The sequence below is a fragment of the Schistocerca americana genome, chromosome 6 (genome assembly GCF_021461395.2).
Source record: "Schistocerca americana isolate TAMUIC-IGC-003095 chromosome 6, iqSchAmer2.1, whole genome shotgun sequence".
Lineage (NCBI taxonomy): Eukaryota > Metazoa > Arthropoda > Insecta > Orthoptera > Acrididae > Schistocerca > Schistocerca americana.
This window is the reverse complement of record NC_060124.1, coordinates 168,665,441-168,678,398: the sequence shown is the minus strand read 5'-3', so window position 1 is coordinate 168,678,398 and position 12,958 is coordinate 168,665,441. Positions and strand designations below refer to the sequence as shown.

Sequence of the window (12,958 nt, the reverse complement as noted above, 5' to 3'; positions counted from 1 at the left end):
GATAGATTCAGCACCTGAAAAAGTCTCTCTCATGACCTCTGTGCCAATGACCCAATTGATTTATCCATTAACTTTAAGAGACTTCAATTCGCAATCAAGGTTTCCTTAGCAACACCAATAAACAAAACTCAAAGTCTGACAAAAGAGGAGAGGGGCAAAGAAGGAGGAGGAAATGAATGTAGATAGGGGGAAGGAGGAGATGGACAAAGAGAGGAAGGAGAATGAGAACAAGAGGGAGAGGGAGGAGGGAGTGATGGACAGAGAAAGGCGTAGGGCAAGGAGATAGATATAGAGAGGGTAAGGAAGGAATTAAGACATACGTCCAATTCCCATACATATTTAGCAATTGCAAACCTTTGTCGGGTTCACTTGAAATTCATAAAATCCACTGTCTTACAGGATGACAAATGAAGCACTGGAGTTCGTCACCTTGGCTGCGTCTTTCAAAATAGTAAAGCTTGCTAGCAGCATGTTGTCATCCCCATTTCTACAATGCATGTGCACAACACTGTCATGACAGAGCACATGGCTGCATCCCCAATACATGGTTCCAAACAGATCGGAGAAGCCATCACTATATGATATGATTTGTTTTGAACCCACCCACTACACTGGAATCTGGCAGTTTTTAATCCATGACATACTGTTCTTCATTCGGTGTTTTGTTTTGATGGAAAATAAATCCTGGGAAAAAAGATTCTGAGATTTTCAAATAGAGCTGAAGTGGTTAGTAATACCCTAGATGAATAATCATAGCTGTGGTTGCCCCACCTACAAGGTTGTCTGCATTAGAGGAATGTGTCGACATAGATTTAATATATTTAATCATGGGCAAATAAAGTATTAGAAGTCTACGCATGAATGTGATTGGTGGAACTATGTCAACATCTCAAAGCACTGTCATGATATGTGTTTTTATTAATATAACTCTTTCACATACCTTTGTTAGGCAACAAAAAAAGAACAACAAATTCATGGTGAGAGGAGTATTATGTCAGACAGGAAAGACAAGCTTAGGAAACTGGCAATGACTCTTCAAGAACAATCTGGCATTTACCTGAAGCAATTTACAGAAACCTCTGAGAATTTGGAAAACTCTGGTTGTCCGCTGACAACTATTATTCGATAACGGGCAGTCAAATTAAAATGAGGCACATGGAAAAAAGTAAGTAAACTGTTTATTATTTAAAACCCAATCGCCATAACTGTTAATACATTTATCCCACTATGAGACAATACAGTCAAAGCCTGCATGGAAAAAGGTTTGTGGTTATATAGAGAACCATGATTGTACCCAGGCAATGCACCTCTTTGTCAGAAGCAAATCGATGGCCGTTAATCTCTTTCTTTATGTCTCCACACATATTGTAATTGCGTTGGGGGGGATCAGAACTGTTTGGAGGATGTATAGAGGGTGCCTGTCAACACGCATTAGGAGCCCTTCAGTTTTTGCAGTGTGTCCACATACCACTGTGCGTTAATTGTGGCACAGTGCTCCAGAAAGTCAATGATCAGCAGGCCCTTGCAGTGAAAGAAAAAGGTCACTATGACTTTCCCAGTGCTGGTATGCATGAGTTTGGATTTTTTTCTGTGTGGGTGAATCCACATGTATTGGCTCTGGCGATTGCTCTCCAGCTCTAAATGATCACACCACATGTTATCCCCTGTGACAATATGGGGCAGGGAATGACCATCTTAATCAGGATACTGTTCCCAGTTCTCCTGTGATTATGACATTCTGCCCAACTTCTGCTCTTCTGGTACACTAAGCAGCTACAATGAGTATATGTTGACAAACTGAAAGGGCACGCGCGCGCAAGCGCGCCCACACACACACACACACACACACACACACACACACACACACACACACACACGCACACAAATAAATTTGTTCTTACCTCTTACAGTTGCCACTGATCCATTGAACAAACTCTTGGGAATAGACTCATGATATTCTTCAATCATCTAAAAAGTAAGAAAAATTGAGTAGAATATTGCCTCCAAATGGCAATAAACAAACAAAAAATGCATGAAAAACAACAGAGGACACACACAATCCTCCTGGCACAAGTCTGAGTACAGACATTAGTATTTTGGCTAATGGGATGACTTAATGCTTGATGTCTCCACTTTGAATTATTAATCCAGTTTCAAAATGATACTGTCGATATGTTATTAATAACTCAATGAGCGTGTGCTTGTAGCAACTGAAAACAAAAAGGTAATGTTTTGGATTAGCATTCCAGCCTGACTCAGTTTTAATCTGCCAGGAAGTTTAATTGGAAATTCCTTTGGGAAGGGAATCGAAGGGTACTATAAGCAAAAGCAGCCAATCAGCTGATTGCCTCTGCTTGCCTGGACTCCAGATTGATAGAGAGAATCTTGGGAGTGTAAAATATTTTTACTCCATCAAACAAATAAAAAGTAAAAGATACTAGACCCAATTAACAGCAAAGGTGAATTCCAGTCCCGGATTTATGGCATTACTGCACGCCCCATTAGAAATGCTAGCTATTCCTTGCTGCTCTGATCACAAAATATCTTGTCCCTATTCTATAGCTTATGAACTTAAGTTCAGACACTGTTCAAGCAGTAAGTAAAATCTGGTGACTGTGGGAACAACTTGGCCTTATCACCATGTCGTAATGTAATGAATTTCTATCAACAGAAAGTGCATCTCACTGGTTTTGGTATATTCATAATACCTAAGGTGCACATTCCTGTGAGTGCTTGTTGCAAGGCTAATGTCTTCACAGAGACTGGTATCTACCATTCTCAGATAACGAGACTGTGCCAGTGTATATGTTGTACAACTAGTGTCCGGTCACAATCTAAGGCAAGCAAAGGGCAATAAAATGGTTTAAGCAACAGGGAGAAAAACTCCACCCAACTCTAATACTGAAGACTTGGAACTGAAAGTTGGTAGCATGAAATAAGTTTCTATGGCCCACCACCAATAGCTGAGGCCTTAGAAACACTGCAAAGGCAAAAATACAAAGGGAAGAAAAATAACGTCAGTAATAGAGGAAATACTAGGGTGTAGGTTGAGTGCCTTCAGCCTCAGTAGTGAAAGGAACATACCAAGAGAGATGGTGCACTGGACCCATATTCAGGAGGGTGGTGGTCCAAATCATCTTTTGTTTTCCACAGTTTCTGTAAATCGTTGAAGCAAAACGGAGGATGTTTTCTTTGAAAAGACATGGCTGATTTCATTCCCCATCCATCCTCAATCCAAAATTTTTTATCTAATGACCTCATCACTGCTGGGATGTTAAACCCCAAACTTGTTCTCTTATTTTTGAAAGACTGAAAGAGGATGGGCAGTGTCAAACAATAATTCACACCATTCTCCACCTGTCACCTTAACTACCACACTAGAAGCAGTTGCTGTCCCAGCACACAGGCCACTAGAGCTGTCAGTAAAAGCGTGCTCCATTTATCTGATACCACAAAAGATATTAGGCAGTGAGGCAGCCAAAGAGCTCATCAACAATCTCCCTTGACTGTTTCTTCTTTTGGATGACTACAGTGCTTGTAGTACTCTATGGGGCTATAATTCAACTTGCCTAAGGCAATGAGTTGTTGAGTACACTGTATACTCAAAAGATTATGTGCCTCCTTATCACAGGATGAATGACACACTTTAGCAAGGGAAGAGAAATGTTCCCCTCAATTTATCTCTTAGTTTAGTCTCTTGCCCATGCACACTCTTGTCAGAGAAGAATGGTAGATGACCATTTCAATGGCCACTTCTTAATTCCTCTCCATCTTATACAGAGAACAGGGCCAGAAAGAAAAATACCAAAATGAGTGCTCAGCAGCACAAACTGGACACTGTATAGCCATATGGGTGTAGTAGAGTACTAAGGCTATGTTCAGTATTGTATGGATCACATTACTACTCCTGATAAATCTGTTTACAAATCTTCATGTCACCAAAGAAGACAGCCAGTCCTTTAGTAAAATACAGTTTCTCTCTGCTATAAGCCACAAGGGAGCTGTATCACAAAGACTGAAGACAAGTCCATCTGCACAGAATGTTACAAAGTATCGAACAGCGAGCACAAAAGACTGAAAAACAATTGAAGGAAACAAGAAGGTATCATGGCTTACATTTCTGAAATCTCTCAATTGGTCAGATGTGCTCCTACGTAGTATTATAACCAGTGAGCGGGATTTGAGGCAAATATACATCACATTCATTGGCTGCCATGTGGAATAGCAGAGTTCTTAGTCAAGCCAAAGTAGATATAGCATAGGTCACGTCTGAGCACTTTCGCAGCACTATATCTTCTGGTACTAGGCCTGCTGAGTAGCTATGAAGAAGAGTAGAATTACTTTCCATTTTGTAAATGAAGAACTCTACAAACCCTCACCAGTGTGGGAACTCAACTCCATACTTCCTGTGGCGTGTGATGAATTCCATACTTCCTGTGGCGTGTGATGATACTCTTGGGATGTACATGATCCATTACAGCATGCTGTGACATCTTAAAATCCAAAAACAAATCCTTGTTTAAGAAGAAAGAAAAGAAAAATAAGGCCAATATCCTGAGCTAAGCAAGGAATTGATAAATGTTCAGTTCATTAACCCAAGGATAGATCACTTAACATCCCAGCAGCAGCTAATGTAGTATCCCCCTTGCCAAATGTTTAGAGGCAGCACTAGATTGGGTTGTCCACCTTATCTAGGTTTTAGAATCAATAGGTTGCCTTCAGGGGATGTCATTCTACTCTTGATAATCTAGAGCTATTGGAGGTGACATACAGGAGGCATTAAAAATGTGAATGATTCAACCTGCAGAAATTATCTACCAAATGCATGAATGGATATTAGTTGGTAGAATCTTTTCCCTTGGGGTCCTTCTGTGTTGAGCAATATTTTAGAGAGGTTGTAAGAATGGGCAACAAAAGAAAATGTTTTAAATTTCTCTACATAAAACTATATGTTGACTTAATTGCAATTGTTCTGTTTTTACTTATCCTCGGTTTGAAAGTGCAGTGCGTCATTTTAAGCATCAAAATTCTGTGAGGTTCCTTGGTAATTCATTAAAAGAATAATTTGTTTCATTGCCTAAACTAAGGGATGTGGAAATATGAGCTTTTAAAGTGGTGACTCCTCTGCTACACATAATAACAATTGGGTTCAGGCATAAAAGTGGTGACAAAGTACACTGTCAAGGCTCCTTGCAGCTAACTAGGTATATAAGCTTTGGTTGTTGCCACAGTCACTGGCCTTCCTTGCAACTTAACATTTGTCTATCTGTTTGGATTCTCTGAGTCCTCTGCAGGCAATCCAACAACTATGTCCAACAAATAAAACTATTCAGAAAGTCCGGGACAGCACTTCCCAGTTCCAAACACAAACAAATATGATGGCATTCTGCTGCGTAATAGGGAATGAGAGAATCTGTGGAAACAAGCAGTGGGTTTTCACCGACGTAGGCAAGTAGGTTACACAATGACACTCAATATGCTATGCAACTGCACGCACTAATGTTGTCGCTGAGATTATGTTTTGTACCAATATGATCATGAGTAGCAGGAGGTGATGAATGTAAAATTGTGTCAATAAAAGAAACTCTAAGACAATGGTGCTCATCCTCCCTGCTACTTATGCATGGAGAAATCATTTTGACATAACGTCTAAATATAACACATCCCCATAACACAAAGCTTCTGTTAATGACACGAGGTGTCAACACTATAGTGCTTTTTTTGTAACTTGGGGTAGATCAACATTGCCATTTCTAATAATTAGTCAGATTTGTAGGCTACTTATTCGATGAGAAACTTTAAGTGCTTCCCAAACTTAAGAAATCATCAAAACCACGAAAGATGTTTAGCAGTTGGGCCTTAGTGTCCAGAGACAGTAGCTATGCACGAGACAGTTTTGTTGTTGTTGTTGTTGTTGTGTGAGTTCTACTTCTGAGGAAGGACTTCGATCTGAAAACTTATTTCTAGTATCCATTTTCTTCTGCAATTCGAAGTCTCCTCTATGTGACGGGTAGCAAGCTGTCACTTCCATATTGCACACTCCTTGAGTAACACCATTACCCTATTCTCTTGGGAGTACTGGCCAAGGAACACATCACCATTTCACTACAAAAAGTGTCCTTTGACTAGGAAGCATTACAAAATAATCACGAGGTGGTCACAAAATCCATTTGCTTGTTTGTTACAGTATACTATATAATCATATAGCATCATAATGCCTTTCCAATATCAAAAAATACTCATGCTAGCTATAGTTTGTGTAAGGCCTCCTGCACTGTTGTCTCCAAGGGGTGGGGGGATGGATGGCAAACTGTCCAAACTGGAAAAGGCTTATAAGCTCACTGGATTAAAGGACTTGTATCAAGCTGTAGCTGACAGTGAATGGAATGTCTTCCAATGCAGCTGATGAGAGCCATATACGGTTCAGCAATGTTGTGCATTACTACTTCGGCCTCAACAAAGGGGATATGACTATCTCCATACACGAGTTTGAGTTCTCTCCTTCACACAATTTAATTAAACACATACAGTATGTCATTAATCACTGGCGTTTATAGGGAGCCAAAGGTAAGATGTTACGACTGCAACATAGCAAAGAGGTGGTTGTACAACAGCAAACCTTCCAACCTGAATTTCAAAGGCCATCACACACAAGTCGTCTGATGATGACTGTACGTAGTCTAGAGGCTCACATTAAATGTTGATCTATGTGACTTAACTATCTGAGAATTACGTTGGCTTGTTTATGAGACGGTCAACCTTCATTACAGTCACTGCTGGATTTAAATTCCTTTTAACACTAATTCTCCTCGCTGACTCTCTTACTCATGCAGCTAGTATGAAATGGTTGAGGGATTATTTGTTTTGTGAAAGATGGAAAATTTCTTGTCTTGGACTATGTTGCAATGTAAATTGGAACATCTGCCTAAACACAATCACTGTGCACCACTTATGACTTCTGCTGACCTTGGAATGGATGCTTCCACAGTCTCTAAGGAATACTCCTAGTAACATGATTTGCTGTTCCCTGGATGCTATCATTATATTCAAATACAGCAAGTTCACTGCACAGTGCCAAGGTAGCTCTTCTAAGGACTCATTTTCACAGCTTACTTTTGAAGGTAGAGATATGGATACTTGGGTGTCATCACCCAACAGCAGAGCACTCACTGATCCATAGAAATTACCTTCGAAGAGTTATTTGTGACTAATGAAAATGAAATGGAGGGTGTCTATCCCCAGCAATGGACTTCAAATGCCTGTTAACAAGAATTAATTAACACATGTTTCTTCTAGAGTTTAAACTGACACATCGAATATCACTGCAAAAATTAACTGTTGTTGAGTTATCAACTATTTAACTAACACAGTCAATGTGACACAAACACAAAAAAAACAAAAGTAACAGTATATTCACTTTCACCGGCACCAAGAGCGGCAGGTCAAAGAATATCCAGCAACAGAAAATTGAAAATAACTCACTATTAATGAAGTATTGTTTATTTCCCGTTCACTCTGTCCTGCTGTGCTTCATGTGACATTAAAACCTTTGTTACAAATCAGTAGATGTGTTAATTTGTCTCATCTATAACATTATTTTGGCAGTTGAAGAAATCTGTCTTCAGGAAAGATCTTGTTGGCTCCTATTTGTGTCTGCACCCACAGCCACATGTGAAAATTTACTTTACCTACAACTGTTAGTTCCATTTTACTGTAGCCCACATTTTCCCTACAAATGAGAAGTGAATAATATGATTCCAGAGGGAATACATCACCACAGAAATTATTAGGTCCTACCAAGCTACTCATAAAACTGAAAACATTCGATTTTTAAAGTGTTGAAATATTGACATCAACATTAAAGACTGGTAATACTGGAAGAGGAAGGTCTGATAGAGTAGTTTTCTTTTAAGAGCATTAAAACTTCACTGTCTTCTTTGTCTCAAGGAACACGATTAAATGCAGCACATATAGCACGACAGGATATCTGGCTTTGCAATCTGTTATAAATATTCGTTGCAAAAATAACTTCACTGTGACAGTGATTCACCGTGACATGGAAAAGCTGGATGCGTGTCATGCTTTCGATACTAGGATCAATACACACAATTCGCTACTATAAAATTAGCGCTTAATTGTTGACATCGGCCGAAACGTGACATATTTCAGGACATAATGTAAGCTGGGAGATTACGGTGGCAACAGTTGCGCAAGTGATGGCAAACATGAACAGTGGTTCGATGATCCTGAAAATATTGCGCTGTCGGTAATTTTTTCTCCGGAGATGGATCTCGCGGATACATCATGCACCTGAGTCACGAAGATTAGATATGATGCAAATCACTGCGGACCGAATAACACACGTATACAAGGCAACCTATAAACCTGTAACTTATTTGCAAATTTCAACTTCAAGTCTCTACATATGCCAAACATCTGTGACTATTGTTGCATTAAATAAGTCGTGAATTCAACAGAAAATTACTCACATCATACAAGTTCAAAACCCATTTTCCTTGTTCTGGAAAACCGTCAATAACTTGCGCATTAAACACAACGCAGGCAACAAAAAGTGCGAACAACGAAGAAAAACTCATATTTCTCTTAAAAACTTCACTTTCTGTAACAATTATGTCCACTTTAAATATTTCAAACGCAACCACAATTTCACTCTTTCCCCTCCGACACGCCGCTTCCACGAAAACCTCCCACCACAACAAACCTGACACTGCACACCAAAGATATTCCACCCTCTTGTCATTTAGTATTCACATTCGTTGGCTTTGCCAACTTACTACCAAATTATCTTTCAGACAGAACTCGACCGCAAGTAATACTACAGATTAGTCTGTCACCACAGCCAAATCGACGACTTTTGCCGAACGCCAACAGTACCGTATTCATTTTAGAGATAAACAACTTTATCATCTGACTCTATTTTTGACCCACGGAAGGAATTTCATTTTATTTCAATTATTCTTTACTGTAGTAAACATGAAGTTCACTCCGTACAGTTAGTCATGGTATCACTCAGATAAATTCAATCTTAATATAAGCTAAGGTAAAGAAGATAAAATAAAAATCTTACACTACCACAATTCAGAAACAGATATTCAATAACGCTACCTCACGATCATGGAAGCAGATTCTGTTCCTTGCTCTACATCGTGATACAAACCGATGACAGAGGTGAAAATGTCAGTAAAAAATTATGTTTACTCGTCCTACAGGAGGAAATCCTAAGGACCAATTCACACTTGAAGGAAGGGAAAGGAATTTTCCGTCAAAACAATCCACAATGCATTTCAAATCGTAGCATTCAAGCAGGCCGCCAACGGCGTGGAACAGGACGCAATGGAACAGGTCGTCGCCGTCACCGTTCCTAGGAAAGAAAGTTTTCACATTGACACTGGAAGGCGTGGAGGAGGGAGTGGAATTTTATAGTCGTCTGCTAACATCGGAAGTTATTTTCCCCGCACTCTCTAATGTTGTTGTTATTCTTGTGGTATCCAGTCCTGAGACTGGTTTGATGCAGCTCTTCATGCTACTCTATCCTGTGCAAGCTTCTTCATATCCCAGTACCTGCTGCAGCTTACATCCTTCTGAATCTGCTTCGCGTACTCATCTCTTGGTCTCCCTCTACGTTTTTTACCCTCCACACTGCCCTCCAATACTAAATTGGTGATCCTTCGATGTCTCAGAACATGTCCTACCAACCGGTCCCTTCTTCCAGTCAAGTTGTGCCACAAGCTCCTCTTCTCCCCAATTCTATTCAATACCTCCTCATTAGTTATGTGATCTACCAATCTAATCTTCAGCATTCTTCTGTAGCACCACATTTCGAAAGCTTCTATTCTCTTTTTGTCCAAACTATTTATCGTCCATTTTTCACTTCCATAAATGGCTACACTCCATACAAATACTTTCAGAAACGACTTCCTGACATTTAAATCTATACTCGATGTTAACAAATTTTTCTTCTTCAGAAACGCTTTCCTTGCCATTGCCAGTCTACATTTTATATCCTCTCTGCTTCGACCACCATCAGTTATTTTGCTCCCCAAATAGCAAAACTCCTTTACTACTTTAAGTGCCTCATTTCCTAATCTAATTCCCTCAGCATCACCCGACTTAATTCGACTACATTCCATTATCCACGTTTTGCTTTTGTTTATGTTCATCTTATATCCTCCTTTCAAGACACTATCCATTCATTCAACTGCTCTTCCAAGTCCTTTGCTGTCTCTGACAGAATGACAATGTCATCGGCGAACCTCGAAGTTTTTATTTCTTCTCCATGGATTTTAATACCTACTCCGAATTTTTCTTTTGTTTCCTTTACTGCTTGCTCAATATACAGATTGAATAACATCAGGGAGAGGCTACAACCCTGTCTCACTCCCTTCCCAACCACTGCTTCCCTTTCACGCGCATCGACTCTTATAACTGCCATCTGGTTTCTGTACAAATTTTAAATAGCCTTTCGCTCCCTGTGTTTTACCCTATCACCTTCAGAATTTGAAAGAGAGTGTTCCAGTCAACACTGTCAAAAGCTTTCTCTAAGTCTACAAATGCTAGGAACGTAGGTTTGCCTTTCCTTAATCTATCTTCTAAGATAAGTCGTAGTATCAGTATTGCCTCACGTGTTCCAGTATTTCTACGGAATCCAAACTGATCTTCCCTGAGGTCGGCTTCTACCAGTTTTTCCATTCGTCTGTAAAGAATTCGCTTTAGTATTTTGCAGCTGTGACTTATTAAACTGATAGTTCGGTAATTTTGACCTGTATTCTTTGGGATTGGATCTCTAATGTTATCGTAATGGATTTATTGCTTCTGAGTCTTCTTAGCGAAATTATAAGGACTTCGTGACACGCTGCAAATGTTTCAAAAAGATTTAGAACTTTTTATACTGATTATTCTTCCATACGAGAGGTCAGAGATCTGAAAGCGAAAAATGTTTTAGGTTCTACAGTAACTGAACAGAAGAGTTGGTGAATAATATTTTCCAAACAATTATTAAATGTTTCTATGAAAAACGACTCCCCAGAAAATTCAGTTCTGTACAACAAACAGATTCATACCAATAACTCATGTATTACATGAACATGAGTCAGTGAATATGGTAGTACACTCCAAATTTTTGGGTGTACATACTGATGAAAACTCTAATGGAGGAAGCATGTTACTGAGCTCCTCAAACAAGCTACTTTTGCTCTTCGTATAATTGCTAATCTTGGAAACAAAAGTATTAATCTCCTGGCATATTTTGTCTACATCCACTGTAGAAAGAAAACATTGATTACACAAAAACGTACAGTAAGAATAATACTTGATGTTCACTTATGGACATCATGCAGGTATCACTTCAAGAAACGAGGCACAGTACATATATTTGCTAATGAAATTTCTCATAAATAATCGATCATAATTTCAGAAGAACAGTGATGTTTATATCCACACTAGAGGGAAAATGACCTTTATTATCTATTGTTAAAGTTGTTAGTGGCTCAGAAAAAGAGTTCAATATGAAGCAACAAAAATGTTTGATCATACGCCCAATAACATAAAATGTCTGACAGATAGCAGAGCTAGATTTAAATCTAAATTAAAATCGTTTCTCCTGAACATCTCCATCTGTTCCACTAACATATTTCTTCTTAAAAACTTATAGCCAATAGAAAAAGAAAAAAAGAAATGTAACTGCATGAGCAGGACTAAAAATAATAAAGTGTTCATTAATATTAGCAATAATCATGTATAAATATCCCGTAAACTAACGAGTTCCACAGCATTTCGATGAAAGAATCGATTACATGATCTATGGCACATTTAACTAACTAACGACCTAAGGCTGATGCATACACTATATATAAAAACATAAGTTAATGATGCAGTTTTCATTAAACAACCTTTTATTAACAAGGAGCCCACATAACAGTCGGATTATATACATACACATATTTTTAAATACAGATTTTACATGAAGTACATAACTCAAACATCAATCACACACATTAGTTAGCTAAACTCTCAAAAGTTCTCGAGAATCTCGACTTTCAAGTTTTCTGGTCGTCTTTAATTGGAGGTGGTCTAGGTCTGATTCATGGCTGTGGTAAACTTTTTAACAAAGGTGCATGTACTTTGAGAATTTCTGTGAAGAGTAAAATACATAAAGACGAATAAAATATTTGTAATGCTTTTTTTAAAATTTAAAGAGTCTTTATTAATAACGTTTTATAAAAGAACCGTGAATTTGTAATTAAGAATTTTCATTTGCAATAAAATCTGGATTTTTTTGAGCAACATGCAGTCAGAAATAAGAAGATGTGCATTTTTCATAAAAATGCTAATTATGTATGTGTTAGTTAGCGTATATTTGATGAATTTTATATTTAAATAACTGAATGGAAAAAATGAAAAAAATGATGACCAAAACTAGACACAAACCAGAAATTACCAAACTCCAGTGTTACCGATTTTGCCCCTTCTATCTGTGTTCTACACTTCTCAAAAATGCTTGTAGAATACGTACTTTTGCATAAGAATTTGAATCAACCAGGATTTGAACTCGGGCCATCCACACAGCAAGTAAACAGTCTACCTCAGAACCAAGCTGGCTGTCAAGAAACTTAATTAACTTTGAAATATTAAAGTCGCTCAGAATACTTCAAAGTCGACTTTCTCGAGAATCTTTGAGAGTTGCTTTGAACAGCTTGGAAGACAGATATGTTGGTTCTGAACTTCATATATCATAAATACAAAAAGATAAAAAAAATCTGAAAGCCATGTGGTCTCCTTGTAAGTGATAAGGCCAGCTCTATATGAGAAAAATGCAATTGTTTGTGACTTCATTTGTTATTTATGATAAAGAAGTAATGGATTAGGCTCTATGTATTCCCTCATAAATATTATTTATTATTCCATTATACAGCCAATGATTGTCTGCATTCACAACTGA

General features: G+C 38.4%; 1 protein-coding gene across 1 annotated transcript in view; it reads right to left on the bottom strand.

The window, feature by feature from the left end:
* The window catches only part of LOC124619267 (transmembrane protein 87A), a 70,878-nt gene extending 62,142 nt beyond the window's left edge, over window positions 1-8,736 (bottom strand). The window contains exons 1-2 of the mRNA XM_047145534.1: window positions 8,490-8,736; window positions 1,902-1,968 (exon numbers count right to left, since the gene is read on the bottom strand). Of these exons, the coding sequence (XP_047001490.1) occupies window positions 1,902-1,968; window positions 8,490-8,597 (175 nt within the window). The 5' untranslated portion in view covers window positions 8,598-8,736. The remainder of the gene's footprint in view (window positions 1-1,901; window positions 1,969-8,489) is intronic.
* Between the last annotated feature and the right edge of the window lie 4,222 nt (window positions 8,737-12,958).